This window comes from Balaenoptera physalus (assembly GCF_965194825.1).
Source record: "Balaenoptera physalus genome assembly, chromosome: 16".
Taxonomy (NCBI): domain Eukaryota; kingdom Metazoa; phylum Chordata; class Mammalia; order Artiodactyla; family Balaenopteridae; genus Balaenoptera; species Balaenoptera physalus.
The window spans coordinates 16,323,643-16,345,530 of record NC_138898.1 but is presented as its reverse complement, the minus strand read 5'-3'; the positions used below and the strand labels follow the sequence as shown (position 1 = coordinate 16,345,530).

At 49.8% G+C, this 21,888-nt stretch overlaps 1 protein-coding gene across 3 annotated transcripts in view; it reads right to left on the bottom strand.

The window, feature by feature from the left end:
- The window catches only part of JPH2 (junctophilin 2), a 64,544-nt gene that overhangs the window by 17,903 nt on the left and 24,753 nt on the right, over positions 1-21,888 (bottom strand). For 2 of the 3 annotated variants that reach the window (XR_014254804.1, XM_082430175.1), the window contains exon 2: positions 20,976-21,768. The exons of the other annotated variant lie outside the window; for it this stretch is intronic. Coding sequence is in view for 1 of the 2 variants with exons in the window: in XM_082430175.1 (XP_082286301.1) it covers positions 20,976-21,768 (793 nt within the window). In the remaining variant the exon portion in view is untranslated. The remainder of the gene's footprint in view (positions 1-20,975; positions 21,769-21,888) is intronic. 3 annotated transcript variants of the gene reach the window in all.

Genomic DNA, 21,888 nt, shown 5'->3' with positions numbered 1-21,888 from the left:
TCCTGGGCTAGATCTAGGGGTACAGCAGTGAACAGAAGAAACTCACCTCCTAAAACTTACAGACTAGCCTAGCATGCCTCCCTGTGCATAGTGGGTACCCCATCAATGGTAGCTGCTATTTTTGTTACTATTACTTAAAGAGTGATTCTTCGCCCCAAGGGTTGGACTTCCCACCTGGGTCTACTGGGATCGCCCGCAGAGAGCCCGCTGACCTGGATCTGGGTGTGCTCTGCTCCCCCCCTCAGCCCACCCCACCCACCCGGTGAGCCAGCCGGCCATGGCATCCCGCAAGGCCCAAGTCAGCAGACATCTCCTGTCTAAATAAGGACAAGGCGCACAGGAGAGCTTTCTGTGAGCTGGAGGAATGCTGACAGCTGAGCCCTCCCGGCCCAGCACCCTCCGCAGCCTCCGGCCCCTCCCCAGGTGGGACTCCGCTGTGGCATTCCATTTTTTCCCAGAGCAGCCCCCAAGGTCCCTGACACCCCCCCTCACCCCCCAGGCTGCTCTGAAAACTGATAAGGAGCCTTAGGAAGGAATTCCAGGCAGCTCCATCTGTTCCTGGGGGCTTGCATCCCTGCTGCCACACGGGGAGGAAGAAACCGCGGGGAGGGGCCAACCCCAGCCCCAGCCCTGGAAAATCACATCCCTTGCTTCGAAAAGCATTTCCAGAGATTTTATTTGGCCTCAGGCGCTGTGTCAGGTGTGAGGGCTCCAGAGAAGATTCCGACCACGTTGCTGTCTTCCTCTATCCCCAAACCATGTCACAGGTCACGACTGAGACAAGTCCATGGCTCCTGGTGGGGTGGGAAGGGGGAGACACATCTAGCCCAGAGCACGGGCTCAGGGGAGACCTCTTAGAGAAGTTCTTCCTGAGGCAGTGGCTGAACGGGGGAGCTCTGGCACCAGATGACTGGGATTCCCATCCTAGCCCTGCTTCTTCCTAGTTCTGTGACCTTGAGCAAGTTACTTTACAGTTCTGTGCCTCCGTTTCCCCATCTGTGAAATGGGAGAATAACAGCACCAACCTCACAGAGTTGGGAGAACTAAATGCATGGGTGTTTGCAAAGTGCTTAGAGCGGTAAGGGTGGCGGGGGAGGGGGGGGGTCATGTCCTCAGGATTTGTTTAGGGTGACCGGAGAGCTTATCATTCAAACCAGGGCACCTGAGGGTGAAAGGGGGTCTGTTTATAATTATACCCAGCATGATCCAGGGCGATCTCAGGCACACGAGGCAGCGTGGTCATCCCAGCCTCGACCACAACTAAGGTGCCAACTGTCACCGACAGCGACTGTCTGTCATCTTTGTAAGCCAGCCCTGCAAGAGATGAACACCATACTCGGCACACAGCAGGTGCACACAAGAGCTGCTGAGGTTTTGTTTCCAACAGATCTGACTTTCAGATTTCCCAGGAAGAAAAAATAACCCTTATGATGAAGACATGTAAAAACGAGACTTGAGCTAGAGTCCAAGGAAAATATTAAGGATTTCTGTGCATTAGTTAAGAGATATTTATTGAGCTCTTTATGTGGGTCCATGCCTAGGCCCCGGGGTGGTGGGGTGAAGGGGGAGGGGAAAGAGGTGTCATAAGGGAGCAAAATAAAGAAGTAAAGGATTCCATGCCTGGTCACCAACCATGCTTGGTCGGGTAACAAGGAAGCATTTGGAGACAGGATTCAAGATAGAACAGACACCATCAGGGAGGGGTCAGGTCTTGGGTGGGCCTGAGGGATGTGACAAAGGGAACCGATCAAATGCAGAGCAAAGGCAGAGAGGTGGGCAGGAAGGGGGCCTGGGGCTTGGGAAGGGCATGTCCTGATGGCTAAGAACCAGGTCTTGGACCAGAATCAAGGGTCCAAGTCCCATCTCCACCCCTTATGCACTGGCTTACCCGTGGCAACTCACACGATCTACTTCGCCTCACTTTCTGCACCAATAAAATAGAGCAAAGGATACCTTCGCTCTTCAGGGCTGCCCGGAGACCAAATGAGATGCCTGTGAAATTCTGTTCAGTTCATGGCACGTTGCAGATGTAGAATGCTACATTTAGAACGCTAAATGTAGAACGTACTACAAATGTAGTACGCTCCACAAGGAACAGATTTTTGTCTGTTTTGTTCATTGATGAATCCCCAGCACCAAGAACAGGGTCTGGCCCACAGCAAGTGCGTAATAAAAATTTGTTGAATGAATAAATGGCAGCCATTATGAGTATTATTATCATAATTATTATTCAGTGATAGGCCTGGCTGAGCTGGAGCAGAGGAAAATAAAGGAGCTTTTTACAGATGTGGAAGCAGGCCGAGACAGGTGAAGGGATTTGCCTGAGGTCACACTGCCAACAAGTCACAGAGTGGGATCTGCCTCCGTGGCCAGGCTCTTCAACTCCACCTCCTCCCATCCTCCCTGCCTGCCTGCCTTCTATAAGCATTCCCTGGGTGCCTACTAAGTGCAGGCATCTGACAACATAACAGGGATATAAAGAAACTTAAAATCAGAGTTCTGGCCATAAGGCGCTTATAGACCAGTAGAGAAAACCTATAGGAAAATAATCTAGTTGGGAAAGTTCAGGCTTTTTAAAATGGGAAACCCAGAAGAAGAACAGACATGGTAAACTTGCCTGCAGAGGAGACCTCTGAGCTACAGCCTGAAGCAAAGTAGGGATGGAGAAATCAAGCCTGATACTAAACACGTACTGGAGATGGCCCAGGCAAGCTCTTGACCGGACACTGGTAGCTTGAGATCAGCCACTGTGGCAGCATCTACACCATGGAAATTGGCAAACTCAAGGAAGCAGGGTTCTCCATCTCTACCCACCACCCACCAGACCCTCCAAGAGCTGTTCAATCAGCACATTACTTCACAGAACAGACATGAGCTAGAAAAAAAGCTAACTGTCTCAGCAGATTCAGATCCTTATGTTTTACCTCCTACCTGGGCAATTTCTGTCCTCTCCCGCTTTGAAAAACAGGTTACTAGCTTTTTTGACAAAAAGCACTTGAAGTTTGCCATCTCCGACCTCAGGATCTCCCCTCCCTATTTATCACAGGACAATTCTCGGAGGGGGTCTCAGGCGGCGTCCATGGGAACCTGCGCTTTGCTCTGTGAAGGAGTTAGGGGAGCGGAAGGGGACCCCTCCACGCTGTGTACAAGCATCCTCTCTTCTTCCTGCATGTAGTCCTGGGAAAATGACAAAGTCTTATTTTAAATTCTGAGGCTGTGGGCTTATTTCCATGTCTCTGTGAGCTAGTCAGATGGAGAAGAGAAGAAAGAAGTGAGGAAAGGGTGGTCTGAATAGAGGGAACTGCAGGAGCCAAGGCACAAAAAGGTGTTAAAACACACACAGACACACAGACAGACACACACCGAGTGTTTAAGAAGCTGAGAAAAGTTTAGCCTGACAATGTCATGAGTGAATGAAGAATTAGGATGGAGGCAAATGATAAAGAGCCTCGAATGCCATGTTCACTAAACATTGCTGAGACTAGATAGCAGTTCACCAAACCCCTTTCCTCTGCTTCCTGGGCACACACCCGGACTGTTTCCCAGCCTCCTTTGCAGGAAGGTGTGGCCACGTGACTAGGTTCTGGCCAATGGAATGTGAGAAGACATGATGCGCCCTACTTCCTGGCCAATAAGAACCTTCTACTGCCTCTTTGCGGGTGTTTTTCCTTTTCATTGGCTTGATGCAGAGAGTGCTATGATCTTGGAAGCCATATGTTGAAGATGGCAGAGCCACAAGATGGAAGGAGCCTGGGTCTCTGAATCATTGCTTGGAGGAGAGCTGCCCACTGAGAAGCGTACCCATTTTGGATTTTACGTGCGTGAGAAATAAACTTGTGCCTAATCTGTTCTGTGTCTGCGTGTTTAAATGAAGGGATGGAAGAGGATGAGGAGAGTAGCAAGGGTACTTCTGTGCTCCTCCTCTCCAGTCTGGGGGACTCCTGTTCCAGTGTTCCACCAGCAAGCTTCAGCCCTGAGGTAAACCGTCTGCCACAGGAGGCGAGAGTGAGAGCAGGACATCTGCTTTCCTTGGACAAGACTGAGGAAGGCACTGTTAGTCTGAATGTCCATCCCTCTTTCATAAGAGCCCCTCAGGCCCATTAATGAATCAGTCACTGCCGAGCACTTAGTGAGTGCCTACTGTGTACAAGGTCTAAGCTTGGGCTCCTCCCATCCAGAACTCGAGGGTCTAGTTGCCCTTCTAAAGACTGGCTTTCCCTCCCTTTCAGCCTCTGGAAAGAGGGAGAGGAGAAATCTGTCCTTCAGGCCAATGACTCAAAAGCTTACTACTGACAGGACCAAAAATGATAGGTGGTACCAGGACATTCATCAGATAACATTGTTCGTTTAAGATTCAAAGTCAACCATCCTGATTTCTTCAATGAGAAAGTCTCATTTAATGTTTATATACCTTTAATGAGTCTTATATTCCATTTTTTTAACAGAGAGAGAGCAGAGCAGCAAGTAGCCTTGAGCTGAGCTTTTAGTAGGCAATCGCACTGGGGATGGTTTAATGATGTTTTGCTTCACTGTATTTTTCTCTTTTTCTTGTGCGTATGTTGTTCTGGTTTTCTTTTGGTATTGTCTGGTTGTGTTTTTGTTTTTTCCACTAACCTCTCTTTATGTAACACTGCATTTCTATCTATGGCAATGACCTAAAGACGTGTTATAAAAATAAATTTAGGGGCTTCCCTGGTGGCGCAGTGGTTGAGAATCTGCCTGCTAATGCAGGGGACACGGGTTCGAGCCCTGGTCTGGGAAGATCCCACATGCCGCGGAACAACTGGGCCCGTGAGCCACAACTACTGAGCCTGCGCGTCTGGAGCTTGTGTTCCGCAACAAGAGAGGCCGCAATAATGAGAGGCCCGCGCACCGTGATGAAGAGTGGCCCCCACTTGCCGCAACTAGAGAAAGCCCTCACACAGAAACGAAGACCCAACACAGCCACAAATAAATAAATAAATAAATAAGTAAAAAAAAATAATAATAAATAAAAATAAATAAATAAATTTAGGGAATTCCCTGGTGGTCCAGTGGTTAAGATTTGGCACTTTCACTGCTGTGGGCCCAGGTTCAATCCCTGGTCAGGAACTAAGATTCTGCAAGCCGTGAGGTGCAGCCAATAAATAAATAAATAAATAAATAAATAAATTCAGGCTTAAGAAAGTTAAGGTTTTTTTAAATAGTAAGGAAATAATAATCCAGAGGGTACACGGCTATGGCACAGCTCGGGAAGGTACATCAGTGACTGGCATTTGGGAAACGCTGCCTTACCCCATGTGGTCACGCATCTGTGCCTTTGCCCATGCTGGTCCCTCTGCCTGCTCTTCCGTGCTGACCGCACTAGGCTGCCTTGGCCTTGGTCCGGGCTGAAGTCATCTCCCAAAGAAGCCGTGGTAACAATGTGCATGTGGCTGGGGTGTGGGAAAGGCCAAGCAAAAAACCAATTCTGGGTCGCTGTTCTTCCCCAAAACAAGGCAAGGATGGTTCAGTGTCCCAGGACACGGAGACCAACAGAGGGCAGGGACTTGCCCAGGATCGTTCAGCACGTCGGGGCAGGGGCCTTCTCACCCTCCTACAACGTGGATGGGAAGATAAGAAGGGACAACCACTACAGAGAGACTTTGACCACTAATTGCACTTGGGGGAATTTATTCTAGAGATCTACTGATCCATGGGTGAAATAATGAACGTACAGCTTTATCTCACATGGCAAAATTCTGGAAACTACCTAAACAATCATGTGCAACAACAGGGGCCTGATTAAATGAATGATGATTCAGCTATATAATGGAATACTATGTGGGAGTTAAAACGGATAAAGTTCTTTATTTGGAAAGATCTGGAAAGCTCTCTGATATATACACACAGCAAAGAGAAAAAAGCAAGGTTCAGATGAATATGTATAATATGCTACCTTTTGTGGCAGAAAGAGGAAAACAGGAATCTCTGCATTTGCTTATATTAGGTGGAACCATGTGAAATTGCTGTTTTGTAGGTCAAACATAAGTTTCACCTTAATATAAGCATAAAGTTACTCTGGAAGGAAAAGAAAAAACTGCAGGTAACAGTTGACCAGGGGTGGAGGTGGCAACCAGAGGGGAACAGGGAAAGAAGATAAACTTTACTTTTTTGTCTAACTGTGGGGTTTTGAACCACATGAATATATAACCTTTTAAAAATGTAAAGGAAGAACTAATTAGGGATCCAGGGCCAGCTTTTCTGGCACGTGGTGCTGGTCTCTATTTCCGCTCCAGCTGGGGTGCTCAGGGAAAAACTATCTATGCCTGGGCCCTGCAGGGGTCGGGGGCTGCCCAGGTGAACTTCTGACCAATTCCCACCTAAAGGACCCACCCTGTGGCATTTCTGACCCTACCTGGTGGGTCAGAGCTCAGAGGACCCCGTCCTTGGCCAGGCTTCTGGCAAGGCTACCTCAAGTCCTGTGGGGTTACGGGGGTTGGCAGTGGGCTGCCGTGACCTTGGGGTAATACCCCCTTCCCAGATAGGGTTGCACGGAGCCGGGGCTGATGGGAAGCCCGTGGGCAGTAATGCGATAGCCCTCATGAGGGATGTGCTTGGCCAAAGGTGGCTTTAGAGATAGATCCTCACTGCAGCCCCTCCCTCCCCTCTGTGGTCCCACTACACACCCCTCTGGAGACGAGAGGAGACAGGCTCTCCCTGGGGTGACTGCTGGGACAATGGAAACACCTAGGGGACCCGGCAGAGAGCTCCCCCAGTCTGCGGTCTCTGGTTCCTCATTCATCAACACCGGAAGGAATCACTGAGGCAAGAGGAAGCATAGTTATAATAATCAAAATGACAACTGCCACTACTGAGTGATGGTTGTGTGCCAGGCACTGTGGCTAGTACTCGATGTGGACTATCTCATTTTACCCTCACAACACCCTCACCTGTAAGTACTCTATTAATTTCCACCATATTCCACAGCTGGGGAAACTAAGGCTCAGGGAAGTGACCTGTTGAAAGAAACAGTGTTATCTGACCCGAAAACCCATGCTCTCGATCACTAAATGATGTCTGTGCCTCTGTTTCTCCACCTGGAAAATGGAGAAAGTGATGAGATTTGAAAACAGGGGCTGAGGAAAGGGGCTGGAGACGTTTAGGCCAGTGAAGACTCTCAGAGGCATTAAGATCGCAATCTTTACATCTCCGCAGGGATGTCCAGGGCAGGCATTGCTAACTGCTCACCAAATATCCATTCTCTCCTTCTTTCCTCCTAACATTGTTCAGGGAAGCAATGTGTCCAGCTAAAAATATCCACCTTCCTAGATTCCTTGCATCCAGGGAAGGCCATGTGACCCACGCTGGAGAAGGAGATGAAAGTCCCCGGGTGGGCTTCCTTCCCCATCAAGAGAAGCTGTTGGGGCTTCCCTGGTGGCGCGGCGGTTGAGAGTCTGCCTGCCAATGCAGGGGACACGGGTTCGAGCCCTGGTCTGGGAAGATCCCACATGCCGTGGAGCAACTAGGCCTGTGAGCCACAACTACTGAGCCTACGCGTCTGGAGCCTGTGCTCCGCAACAAGAGAGGCCGCGATAGTGAGAGGCCTGCGCACCGCGATGAAGAGTGGCCCCCGCTTGCCGCAACTAGAGAAAGCCCTCGCACAGAAAAGAAGACCCAACACAGCCAAAAAAACTAAATAAATTAATTAAAATTAAAAAAAAAAAAACACTAATTAAAAAAAAAAAAAAAAGAGAAGCTGTTGCATTCCGACCTCTGCCCCGGATGTGGAGGTGAAGCTAGGGGCGCTGTGACCACCTTTGAGTACAAGGACAGAAACTACATTCTAAGCAGAGCAGGAGGGAAAGACAGAGGGGGGCGTCCCCCAGGGCATCTTGGAGCTGCCACGTCAGCCTTGCACTGCCTTTCTGATCTTCTTCTGTGAGAAGATATAAGCCCAGTGCTTAAGACAGGTTCTGTGACCTGCAGCTGAACACGTTTCTAACCCACACAGTGCCCGAGGGCAGAACTGGGACCAACGAATCAAGCGACAGAGAAGCAGAGCATTCTCCTGGTTTGAGCAAATCTAAAAGCCAGAGCTGTCCAAAGCTGGCCTGGACTGGCTCAAGAGGTGGTGAGTTTCTTACACCTGGAGACGCAGAAGCAGTGACCGAAGGGCCGTTCGGCAAGGATGATGGGAAAGGCGTTCTGACCTTGGCCGGCGCTGAACCAAATGGCCTTGCATACTTTTATCATACCCACTTTGAGAGGTGAGGAAAGGGCCCCAGGATGTGTGCCCAGTTATGTACGGGCAAGGTTGATGCCCTACAGTGACCTGCAAGGCCCCACCAAGGCAGGGTCTACCACACTTTCAACAAGGAGGGAAACGGTCTACCTCTGTGCCATCCGACACGGTAGCCATGAGGCCCTTGCCATGTGCCTACTGTGACTGAAGAGCACTTTTAATTTTTAATTTCAATTCATTTCCATTTAAATTGCCACATGTGTCGGGACTTCCCTGGTGGCGCAGTGGATAAGACTCTGCGCTCCCAATGCAGGGGGCCCGGGTTCGATCCATGGTCAGGGAACTAGATCCCACACGCATGTTGCAACTAAGAGTTCACATGCCGCAACTAAGGAGCTGGTGAGCCGCAACTAAGTTACCCGCCTGCCACAACTAAGACCCCACACGACCAAAGAAATAAATAAATATTTAAAAAATAATAATAAAAAAATAAAAAAATAAATTGCCACATGTAGCTAGTGGCTCCCACATTGGCAGTGACCTGTCCCCTTCCCACCCCTGCACTCTCTCCGGCCTCTTATACTATTGTCTTCTCTCAGTCCACGTCAGCCACGCTGGTCTCCTTGCTGCTTCTAGAACATTCCAGGCACATGCCAACCTTGGAGGTTTTTCCTGACTCTGCCCTCTACTGGGCTGCTCTTCCCCCAGGTACCCGGTTGGCTAACTGGTTCAACTCCTTCATGTCACATATTTAGAAAGGCAACTTGCCCCCTCCCATGTGCTCTAAAATTTATTTATTATGTCTGCTGTGCTGTCTCCCCAGCTAGAATGTAAACTCCATGCAGGCCAGGATCTTGAAGTTTTCCTCCCTAAGTACCTAGAACACTCCCTGGCACATAGTAGGTGCTCAATACATATTTGTTGAATGTGATTGAAAGCTTAACTGAGTCAGATGGAGGGTGCCTTCCCTTACGAGACGTTGGAAACCTAACATCAGTCATTCAGCAATGCTTCCTGAGCCCCACATACGTGCTGGGTGCCGTGCTGGGTGTTGCCACCTGGCAGTGAACGCAGCCGACAGGGTCGCCGTCCTCTGGGAGTATACAAAGTAGTCGGGAAGACAGAATGAGTAGGGACAATTGTCGGGGTGGCAGGTGAGGCTGGGGCACACAGGAAACACGTAACCGGGAACCCAGACTAGGAAAGAGCTCAGAGCTTCCCTGAGGAAGAAACATTTGAGCCGGGTGAGGCCTGATTAACGAGGTGCTAGCAAGATCAAGAGTAAGGGAAAAGCATTTTAGGCACATGGAATAGCACGTGCAAAGGACCATGGGCAGGAAAGAGAATGGCCCTTTGGAGGAACTGAGGCTGGAGGTGAGTGATGGGGAGACTGGTGTGAGATGGGGCTGTTGTGGTAAGCTTGAGCCAGACAGGAAGGGTCTTGGGGGCCAAAGCAGGGGAATCTGAAATTTCTCCTAAGGGCAGACACCCCTGATGCCCACATCACAGCCCCTCAGTCTACCCCCACTTTCACCCATTACTTTGCAGGACAGTTCCACGTACGGGAAGATGCCCCGGTACTGCCAGTGTCCCACCCAAGCTTCCCGAGTTCTACCCGGAGCCTGCTCTCAATGCTGCAGGACACCCCTTCACCCCGACCCCAAGCGCAAGCACACCCGGAAGTGCAGTGGATTTATGCCCCTGGGGGAAATCTTCAATGAATAGGGGACTGGAGCCAGTGGATAATGCTTTGCCCACCTACCACCCCTGCCCCTGCCCCATCCTCCAGGTGCACTATCTCAGGGGTGTTCTGTACCGAGGTCCCAGCCCAGCCCAGTCCCTGTGCCTGCCGCGATGCCTCGATAACACACATTTATATTGGCTTTTCCTTCTTCCCTGTCTCACTCTACCCATCCACTTCCTCTCACCTCCTCCTTCCTGGCGTCACTTCCCAAATCAACTTCCTGCACCCAAATCCTTATCTCAGGCTCTGCTTTCAGGGGAAACCAAACGGAAGACGCCATGAAGGTTTTGCTTACTAGAGTGGTGTGGTCAGGCTTAGCATTTTAAAATCTCACTCCAGCTGTTGCATGGAGAGTTTAGGGCAGAAAGAGCTGATAAGGGGCCCTTACAGTGGGGAGGTGAGAGGGGCTGGTGGCCAGCTCTTGGCTGGAGAGAAGAGGCTGGAGATTCTAAGGGATCCTTGGTTGCCCCTCAAGCCCAGAGACTGGGCAGCAAGGCGGGGTGATGTAGAGGCTTGGCCCCCGCCAGCCTGTCAGCAAGAACCAGCCTCGCCAATTTCCATCCCACAATCCCCACCTGGCTCCAGAGACCCATTACAAAGGCGCTATTTTTAGAGAGCTGGGTGTTTACTTGAAGGATTTAAAGACTGGGCTTTATTTTTAACTCCTCTCCCAATGGCAGGGACTCACTGGTGTGGACTTAGGAAGTCAAGTGGAAGTTGGACTGGGCTGTGGAAACCCAGGGGAGTGAAACAGCCTGCACTTGGGGAAGGACGAAGCTTGGAGGAAATTCCTGCTGGCCTCTCTGAGTTCCACCCGCCTGACTCTCCGGGTAAGAGGAATGATGAAAAAACTGGCCTCTCCTTACCTAGCACCGAGACCACGTAAAATCCTCTACACACATCATCTCATTTAGTCCTCATCACAACAGTGAGAAAGGCTGTTACTGTCCCCATTCTACAGACGAGGAAAGTGAGGCTCAGGAAGGGCAAAGGACACGAGGCTGGCAAGAAACAGCAGGATTTGAACTTCAATTTCTCCATCTCCCCATGCTTTCAACCACTCTGCCATACAAAAGGATGGCCAGGCACCAAGGTCAAGGCACGGAATATCAGACAGGCAGGATAGTAACCTGAAATGTTAGAGCTCAAAGACTTTCTCTTCCAACAGTGGTTAAGGGGGTAGAGTCCAGATCAGAGAATTTGAAGCCCTGTTATGTCAGTTATTTGGGGACTTTGGGCTAGTTTCCTCATCTGTGAAATGGGTTAATATAATAGATAGCACCTCCCTCATGAGGATTAAATGAGATGATGCATATAAAGGGAATCAACACAGAGCCCGGTACCCAGTAGTGAGAACAGGGCCCTGACCTGTGCCCAGCCCTCTAAGTGCTTGATCCTCTCATATGCCCAAGACTGGACCTCTCATGATCCCCATTTTAGAGATGAAGAAATGGAGGGACAGAAAGTTTATGGGGAAGTCACTTGCCCACAAGGCTAGCAAGTGTCCAGGACCAGAACGCAGGCAGCCTGACCCTGAGTCTGAGCCCTCAAGCGCTTACCCTATGGTCCCCACTATTATTCTCACTGTTACTGTTATCCCAACACCCTGTGTCCAGGCCCTTCTGGTGATGACCCCTGAGTCCCTGGCACTGCTGGGGCTCAGCTCAGGTGCCACGGTCAGGGCAAAGCACTGGCTTCACATGGTCAGACCTTCCACTGGGACATGGGGAAACCCTGGCATTGGAGGAAAGGGGAATTTTTCTCGCAAAGGTGCAGGCTATTGGCCTGTCTGTTGTCTGACTGCTGTTTAGGCTGAAATATCAAGCTGGAAAGGTTCCGGAGTCAGACTGAAAGCACAGTTTACAGGGGTGGGGGAGAGAAAATGCTCCTTTCTACCTCCCAGAGACCTGTCCTCTTCCAGGATGACCTGTTAAATGTGACCCCGAAACCAACTGAGGTTTCAGAAGAGCCTCCCACATACTGCCCCCGGGCCACGCTCCTCTCTCTGGGTCACTGTCCCTTTCTAGGCCTCAGTTTCTCCATCTGTAAAATGAGCACATTGGGCCATGTCCTTTGACCAGCTTTTTCTGAGGACTGATGGGAGCGATGCTGTCTTTTCTCTGCTTCTCCCCTCTCCAAGCTTGGAAGGGTTGGCTCCCCCAAAAACACTGCCTCACAGTTTGAATATCTCCCTGCCTCCAGGGACCCAGGCAAGATCTTCTCTCTCCATAGACCACTCAACTCAGAGGCCAGCCTTAGAGTCACAGCTGCCTCATGTATATCATGAGAATCCAGCTCTGACAACTCAGGAAATTCCATTCATCCCAGTCTTCGGTCTCTGGGAGCAAAGGGATTTTGTCCATCTGGCAATTCTTGAAGGAGGGATGTGATGGGGGGCAGGAATCCGGGGCTGGGGGCCTTCCCAACATTTTGAGGCCACCCCCTGGGAGTTTAATCCCCCCTGATGGAACCGCATATTCAAGAATCTCTGGAGGTGAGCCAGAAACAGAACAAGGGAAAACTTTTGCCTCTGTGGGCCTGGGCAGTTGATGGTGATCCCTGGGTTCATGGAACACCTGACTGTCCTCAAACAATTTGGCAAAGATGCAAAAGAATGATAATCATGGTGTTGGTGATGGTGTGGGGAAAACTGCCCTCACACAACTGTACATTGTTGAAGGTGGTTATAAATTTGGTGCAGCCCTTTTGGAGATTAACTGGGGTTCTGCTAATAATTAAAACGCACATTCTTTTTGACTCAGCAATTCCGCTTCTAGGAATTTAATCCATAAAAGTACATCTGTGCAAGCAAGGACAGGCAGAGACATGGGGGCACCCCAGCAGGCTAATGACTTGACATGCCTTGCAACAATTATTCTTAAATATCTATTAAACAAATATGGAGGGGCAGTGGGACCTTTGACAGGGGTGATTTGGATTTTTGCTTGTTTGTGTTAATCCACTCAAGAGTACCATAGACCTTGTCAGGGGAGACCACAGAATTTACATTTTGACCATGAATGTCAAGAGTCAGTCCCTTGCAAAGACTTGGGCTAATGGCATTATATTTCCAATGCATTCCGGTGATGCTCAAATATCCCTGATAGGATAAGGCACCTGGCTGAGCCATCCCTTTAACCAGCTCCATGAGCAAGAATATGGTCCAAGGATGTTCACTGCAGCCTCGTTTGTAATTGTAAAAACATGAGATGGTTTCAATCTCCATCAAGAGAGATCTGGCTAAATAAATCATGGTACATCCAAACTGTGGAATATAATGCAGTTGTTAAAAAGATTAAGGCAGTATGTGCATAAGATGAAAAGATCTCAAAACATATTAAGTTTAAAAGCGAGCTGAAGAACATTATGTAGGTAGTCCCAGTTGTAGAAAACAAAAACAAAAAACACAAACCAGAACAGGTAAACGGAAGGATGCTATAAGTGAACTGTTAACAATGGTTACTTCAGAGGTGCAACAGAGGTGGAAGTAGAAAAGAGGTTTTATTACTTTTTATCTTCTATTATTCTGAATTTCCTTAAATTTTAGCAAGTATGTTTTTCTGAACAATGTAAAAAAAGAAAAAGAAAAAAAAGAGGAAAGAGAGAAGTTCACTGTATCTCAAGTGGCAGAAACTGTCCTGGGTAAGATCAGACTCGGGCCAGAATTATAGTTCTATCACTTACTAGCTATGTGACTTGGAGCATGTTTTAACAATCTCTATGTGCCACAGTTAGAATTAGATGAGTGAATTTAGCTAAGCATTTAGAACAGTGCCTGCTGCATAGTAAGTTCGAAACTCCTTAACCTGGCATTCAAAGCCGTCCTCACCTGGCGCTAGGCTGCCTTCCAGGCTCATCTCTAATCTCTTTCCCCACCCACACCAGCCCTGCCAATGACTCATGGCTCCCAAAACAAACCACACACATTCCTACCTCTGTGGCTTTACCTGGAATGACCTTTCTCTCCCTCGTCTCCATCTGCAAACTCCTAAGCAGAGTCACCCATCACCTGCAGGGAATCTCCCAGACCACCTCTGGGGCAGTTAGTAACTCTTTGCTCACTTGTCCCTCTAACCCACCACTGACTGTGTCAAATCCCATTCTGTCTTGGCCACTAGGCTGTGAGTCCCCAGAGGATGCTGGCCATGCTGATCCACTGGGTGGCCAATGCCCCAGCACAAGCCTGGCCCAGGGTAAGTGCTAATCAATGTTTGTGAAAGAAATCCAGCCAAAGGTCAGATCACAGTTAAGACCATTCTAGAACGAGACCTCCTGGCTCTGGGGTCTCAACTCCCAGTTCTGCCATTACTCAGAGGAATGACCTTGTTTGAGATACTTAACCTGTCTGTGCCTCAGTTTCCTCATCTGTAAAATGGGAATAATAGTACCTCCCTCATAGGGTTGTTTTGAGGATTAAGTGAGCTAATATATGTAAGGTACTTAGAATCCTTCTGGCTCCTAGAAATAAGGACTACATGGATTGTTGTTAAATAAAAATTAAACAGACTCGAACATGGGCAATTACCTAGACCTACCTGGACCTAGCCTAGGGCCAGACCCTCTTCCCCAGGATGGTCTGCACACCCTGTAGGTGCTGGAAACGGGCATTGGCAGATGTGAAGTCACAGCTTGAAATAGCATCAGACCATTCTTCTTGTTGGTCAAGGACAAACCTCAGTCAGGTGCCTACAGGTCTCTCAGACCTGTCAATCTCTTGTCAATGTCTCTTTTTAGCAAAAAGAAAGCAGTCTTCAGGATTAGGATCTTTGGCATTAATAGTTTGACCTCAGACTTGAATAACATCATTCTGCTTTCAGAACTTCCCGTGCTATGGGTCTCTCACTTTCAACAGGGAGTCGAAAGTCCTCCTTTTCAATAATTGTACATATTTTGAAGTAAGTTGATTTAAAGATAGAGATTAAATTGGAAAGCAGAAGTGATACATGGATATAGCAAAAATTGGGACTCTGGCATGCAGAAGATGCAAGTTTGGGAAACAGTTGTAGGGACTGTGAGAGAAGACTTCCCTTGGGGTGATATCATTCTCAGGGAGACTCAGATCAGTACAAAATGATTCATCATAACGGGATTCATTGTAACAGCGTATATCTCCTTGCATGCCTTCAAAGCAAAATCCATTTACATGGGCTATCTCTTTTACTCTCTGCAACAGTACTTTGAAAGAGAATTAACATAATTCTAATTTCCCATTTGACTGAAAGGGAACGTGAGACACAGGAAGGTGAGGTAACTTGCTTAAGGTCACACAGCTTGTAAGTAGCTGAACCCAGATTCAAACCTGGGTCAGTTCAATGCCATAACCCAAGCTCTTAGCTACTTACCCAAGAAATTCACCTCCCAGCAACTCACAAAGCCAACTCTAACCCTGCATTCAACTTGGGAATTTCCAGGGTCAATCTGGGTGTGTGTCTGTGTGTGGGGGGGGCAGTTTGAAATGGGGGTGGGGAGGTGTTGGAGCAGAGGACAGACCAATTCAGGGGGCCCTGTTTTCAGGGCCACACTCATGCCACCCTGGTCAAAAACCTGAGATGTTCCAAACCTCACACCCTGGGGCAGCTGAGATCTCCTGCAGGCCAGCCCCTGCCTCTGCTGCAGGGGCACATGACAACAATAACAACAAGAATCCTAGACAATGACAACAGAAGCTAACGTTCATTGAGTCCTGCTTCCAGCCCTATGCTGAGTGCTGCATATACAGTCTCTGATTTAACCCTTGTGAAAACGTTTTAAGGTAGATACCATTATTCTCCTTTTAGACATGAAAGAATTAAAGTCTGGAGAGAAGATGAAATTTAGCCAGCAAGAGGCAGAGCCAAAGCCCCACTCTGAACCACACCCTGTGCTCCTTCCAGAAGGGAGCCATTTATCAGGGTGTTGTCATGACAACCAGAAAAGTTTAGCCACCTCCCCAAATATCCCAGCTTCCCTCCACAGCCCAGTATCCATGACCTTAAAAGGCATTACAAAAAGAGTTCGTAGTCACAAAATCAGGAACCATGAAGCTAGCTCCGCCTTGATCACTCAGTGACTATGGGTATCTCTTTGTCCTTTTCTGTACCTCAGTTTCCCCATCTGGTCAGTGAAGGAGTTGGACTATCTCCTTAGGGCCCTGAATGGGTCTAGAGCAACGCTGTCCAAGAAAAATATAACGTGAGACACATATGTAATTTTTTTTTACTTTTCTAGTAGCCACATTCAAAAAACTTAAAAGAAACAAGTGAAATTAATTACAATAATACACTATCTCTAACCCACTATATCTAAGATATAATCATTTCAACCTGTAATCAATATAAAAAATTATTACTAGGTTACTTTACATTCTTTTCTTACTAAGTCTTTTTTTTTTTTTTTTTTTTTTGGCTGTGTTGGGTCTTTGTTGCTGCGCACGGGCTTTCTCTAGTTGTGGCACGCGGGGGACTGCTCTTCATTCTGGTGTGCAGGCTTCTCTTGTTGCGGAGCACGGGCTCTAGGCACGCAGGCTTCAGTAGTTGTGGCACACGGGCTTAGTTGCTCTGCGGCATGTGGGATCTTCCTGGGCCAGGGCTCGAACCCTTGTCCCCTGCATTGGCAGGCAGATTCTTAACCACTGCACCACCAAGGAAGCCCCTCTTACTAAGTCTTTGAAAGCCAGTGTGTGTTTCACATTTGTAGCACATTTCAATTCACATCAACCACATTTCAAGAGCTCGACACACACATACGGCTGGTGGCTATCATATTGGACAGCACAGATCTAGAATCATTTTCAATCCATAGCCCATTTTAGGGGATGAGACTTCTCAGCTTTCCCCTTCTCCCTGGGAAAGCTGTCCTGATCCTAGACTTCGAGCTGATAGCTTCCATGTAAGCCCAGGGCATGGAGTCTGAGGCCACAATAGACAGAAACCCTAGGTCCGCCTGGGCCTGAAGGCTGGTGGGAAGGCTTTCTGTTCTCTGCAGCCCGATTACTCACCAAAGCCCCTGGGAGAGAGACAACCCTGCTTTTCCTCCTAACCCAAAGATTACCTTAATTGGAAATTCAATCTGAGTTTAAAACCGAGTCAGGCAGCTGCCCCCCACATGCCACCAGCCCCGTGGGCATCCAGGATGAGGAATCCAAATCTCCTCTACACTCCCCTCCCAGTAGCACCGCGTGGAGGAAGCTGGCACCACCTTCTCACTCCAGAGACTCAGTGCCCGGCTGTGGGCCTGGCAGCCTTCTTGGAGGCAGCTCAACACCTTCATGTTCAAGGGCACAGCCTTGGCAGGAAGGACACAGGGAAAGCAAAGGGGCAGAGAGGGGCAAGAGTTTGCTCCCAGCAGGGGAGAGTTTGGGGAAATCCCTCCTTCTCTCCAAGCTTCCATTTCCTCACTTTTAAAAGCGAACATGTTAAATGATGGCAGTGACTGCTTTTACTGCTGGCTGCTCTGTGCCAGGCATTTTACAGGCATTAGCTCATCTACTCCCCCAAAACACCCTAGGAAGAAACAAGATCCAGGGTTCAGAGTGGTGAGGCAACTTGGGCAAGGTCACATAGCAATTCAGTAGAAGAGCCAGAATTCTAACTCATGGTCTTCCAAATCAAGAGCTTCAGCTCTTACCTCATCTAAGCTCTGCCGTGTCCCAGGGTGGCCCCGGACAGTCCTGGCTTATACCTGTTGTAACTATATACACTTGGCATAATAATTTTAAATGTTCCATTTGGAAGAAGAGACAAATCTTCCGTACAGAAGGATTCCAAATAATGTATGTGGATACTTCCCCCTCCAAAAGGTAGAGCTTAATTCCAGACCCTTCTCTGTCCTGAGTGTGGGCTGAACTTGATGTCTGTGTTCCAAAGATTAAATTAGGGAAAGGGGAAAATGGTAACTTTACAGCAGAGAAAGCTGGCAGACACCACCTTAAAGTCTGGAGTTTAGGTAACAGTGAGGTATGCATGTTGGCTTTGATGAATGTATTATTGTAATGAAAGAAGTTAACATGAGAGGAATCTGGGCGGAGAGTATATGGGAACTCTCTGTACTATCTTTGCAACTTTTCTGTAAATCTAAAATCAGTACAACATAAAAGTGTTATTTTTAAAAAGTGCCCCCTTTTACTCATAAAAGTGTCCAAGTTTGGACAATAAATTATATGATCGCCTGGTCACAAGCCTGGCTCTGCCCCTAACCAAGAAGTCTTAAGAAATTTACCCATACCTCCTTTCTGCCTTAATGATACTAACTACTCCTACGTTTGTGACAATTTAAAGTTTACAAAGTTTAGAGTGGGAAAATGTGCTGGTTAAAGCTTTGGAATCAGAAAGCCAGGGGCTGAAGCCCTGGCTCTCTCACTTGCTTGTCAGGTGGGCTAAAACATACTGTCTTCCTTCTCTGGGCCTCAGTTTCCACATCTGTAAAATGAATACATCGAAGGACGACAATGACTAGTAATACTTATGAAGTCCTTGCTAGGTGTCCAGCACTATAGTAGATACTGTGATCTGCTACCCAGTTTCCCCTTCAGAACCAAAGATTTATTTCTCCCCTCCCCCTGCCCCCAACCCAGCTGCTCAGAATGCTGCCCGCTGTCAATCCTGTCCAGGGATTACCCTTGGCTGAGGAGGGCCATCCAGCCCCAGGTCATGCCCCTTTCTGGAGGTCAGCCTGCAGCCAGTGCAGAGGGTGTAAAGATCCACCTCCCCCACTTCCACTTGGGATAACTTTGAAGGTCATCTCCACTGCAGGCTGCGCCTTGTGGTCGGCGGATGCATTGTGGAGACTGCACTGCAGCCCAGCATCTCCCTCTGCCCAATCCTGCCGCCTTCCCTTCGCCACAGGTGTTGATCCTGAGAGGGTTCCTGTAAACTTCCTGCACACTCATCTCCATCTCAAAGTTGGCTTCCAAGGGAATTCATGCCATGACGGGGCTGTGAACCACTGGACTTGCACTATGTTTCTTAACTCTCAGACCAACCCCATGTTTATAAATGAGACAACTGAGGTTGATTTAGCCAAGCACATACAACTAGGCAATGGTGGCACCACAGATGGGGAAACGGAAGTTCAGACGGGCAAACTGATGTGCCCAGGTCTGAGCTAAAAGATGGTAGGGCCAAGATTTGGCCCTCGGTCTGCTTAATCCTGAAGACCACAGGGTGAAAGCCTCCAGCCCAGTTCGTTCTGAGCCACCAGCAGGACTGCTATAGGCACTGGGACGGGCTAGTACCTCTCACCACTGTCCTGCCGCACGCTCTGCTGTCCCCGCAGCTCAGCCACGTTTGCAAAATGGGAATAATAATAGTACCTACCTCGTCACGATCTTGTAAAGATTAAATGAGTTAATGTATGTAAAGACCTCAGAATGGTGACTGGCTCACAGGAAGCTCTTTATAAGTATTAGGTTAAAAGAAAATCACATAAGCTGCATAAAGTTGCAACTGCGAGATGTTCTAAGAAGACATCCATGCAGCTGAGTGAGAGGTGGCCTGTGATGGGGGGTTGGGCCTCATCAGCTCTCTATGGGGGTCAGGCTTGACCTGAGCTCTGAAGGAGGAACAGAAACTTAAGGGGGCAGCAAGAGAAAGGAAGAGCAGTCCAGGCAAAGGAACCAGGAGGAACAAAAGCCTTCTGACAGGAAGAACCAGAGAAGGATAATAAAAGGTCAGTGTGACGGGTACAGAGAAAAAAATCCCGGTCCAAGGAAAGGGTGGTAGAAAGTGAGGCTGGATAGGAGGGGAGGAACCACCTACTACCTGGCCACTAGCTACCTGGGTGATTTGGGACAAGTCACCTTATCTCTCAGTGCCTCATTTAGCTCATCTGTAGAATGGAAATAAAATAGTACCAATATTATAAAGCCTTTAAGGAGACTGAATGAGTCAATACTTGTAAACCACTTAAAATAGTGCCATGCACACAGTAGGTGTTATAAATCTTTGAAGGCAACACTGGAACTTTTTCTGAAGTACAATAAAAAGACATAGAGGGGCTTGAATATGGATGAAAGGGTAGGTACTGAATGGATGTAGGGTGGATGGATGCAGGGCTGGCGGATGGGTGGGTGGAGGTGGTTTAGTGAATGGAAGGGTGGATGGATTGTTGAATCTAAGTATGGTTGCGTGATGAAGGCGGTTGGATGGATGCATAATGGATGGACAGTTGGATGACTGGGTAGGTGGGTGGGAGTGGATGTTGTTTCAGTGAATGGAAACATGACTGGGTAATGGGGTGACTGGATAAATGGAGGTAACTGGGTGAACGAAGGTGTCTGGGTGAATGGATGCATGGTTGAATAGGATGGCTGGTGGTTCAGTGGAAGTGAGAAGTTGAGTGAAAGTGGGTGCTGGGGATGAGGGGATGGATGGGTGGTTGAATGGGTGCCTGGGTGGTTGGATGAATGGCTGGTGGATGGATGGGTGGATGACTGCATGGTGGGGTGGGTGTAAAGATGGAAAGTTGAATGGGTGGATGATTGGGTGGATGGGTGGTGGTCTGGGTGGATATTAGAGAGGTTGAGCGGCTGGAGGTGGCAGGATGGATAGAGTTGGGTGAACGGAGGGGTTGGGTGAGTGGATGAATGGCTGGTTGGTTGGATGGGTGACTGGGTGGTTGAATGGGTGGTTGGGTGGATGGATGGGTGTGACTGGGTGGTTGAATGAGTAAGCAGGAAGTTAAGGGGCTGGGTGGGTGGGGTGGATAGGTGGGTAGAGAGATGGTTGTTCACGTTGATATTATAAAGGTTGGGTGAATGTAAGGTTTAAGTGAAGGGAGGGGTTGGGTGAATGGGTGGATGGGAGTCACTGAGTGTATGGATGGATGGATGGATGATGGATGGATGTCTGGACAATGGATGGATGGGTGAACAGGTGACATGAGATCCCGAAGCACTTCCAATGAACCCTCTATATAGACCCCTCTATATAGAGTCATGGAGGAGCCCCTGATGGAGAAAGAAGCCGAAATAGGGCCTCCTAGGTTGCCCTGGCCCAGGATTTCTTCCCCGAGTGGGGCACAGCCCATCTGCGCCCACCCCCGGGGTCCTACCTGGAGGCGGCGATCTCGGCCTTCTGGCGCGCGATGGCGGCGGCGCGCTGGGCGCCCTCCACGCTGTGCTCCACCTTCTGGCGGACCTTGCTGCTCTTGAGCGGCAGCACGCGGCGCTTGGTGCCCTTGACCAGCACGTTGTGGCGGTACTTGCCCTCCTCGCGGTGGCCGTCGGGCAGCGTGGTGCAGCCGTAGCCGTGGCGCAGGTTGTCCAGCCACTCGCCCTCGTAGCGGAGGCCGCTGGAGCGCTCGCTCACGCCGAAGCCCGAGCGCTTGTCGTTCTTCCACTCGCCCATGTAGGTCTCTGTGGTGGTGGCGTCGATGTCCGCCTCGAAGGGCGCGGCCTCGTCGGCGCCCTCGGCGCCCTCGCCCAGGCTGGCGGTGGACGCGGCGTCGCTGGCGCCCGAGCTGAGGTCGCTCTTGAGGAAACTGACGCGGCTGCGCTGGCTGCCCAGGGACGCGCGCGACTCGGCGCGGCGCAGCTTCCCCAGCAGCGCGCCCCGCTGGAACAGGCCGCCGCCCTTGGCCGCCCGCGCCGCCGCCGCCTCGGCGTTGGCCAGGAGGCTGAGCGCGAAGCCACCGCGCGGGATGGCGGGCGCGGGCAGCGCGGGGCCGTCGGCGGCCGGCGAGGCGGGCGAGTCCGGGGCCACCGTGCCGTTGCTGTGCTCGCTGCGCAGGGACGAGAGCGACGTGCGCAGCGGCGAGCGCACCACCACGGCCATCCCGTAGGGCACGCTCTGGCGCACGCCGTAGCCGTGGCGCATGCCGTTGGTGAACTGGCCTTGGTACGTCCCTGCGGGCGAGGAGAGGGCGGTCAGTGGGGCGGCCCGACGGGGCCCCCGGGGGCGCCGAGGCGGGCACAGGCCAGGCCGTTGCGAGGCAGGGAGGGCGGAGTGACCAAAGCCGGTGAGGC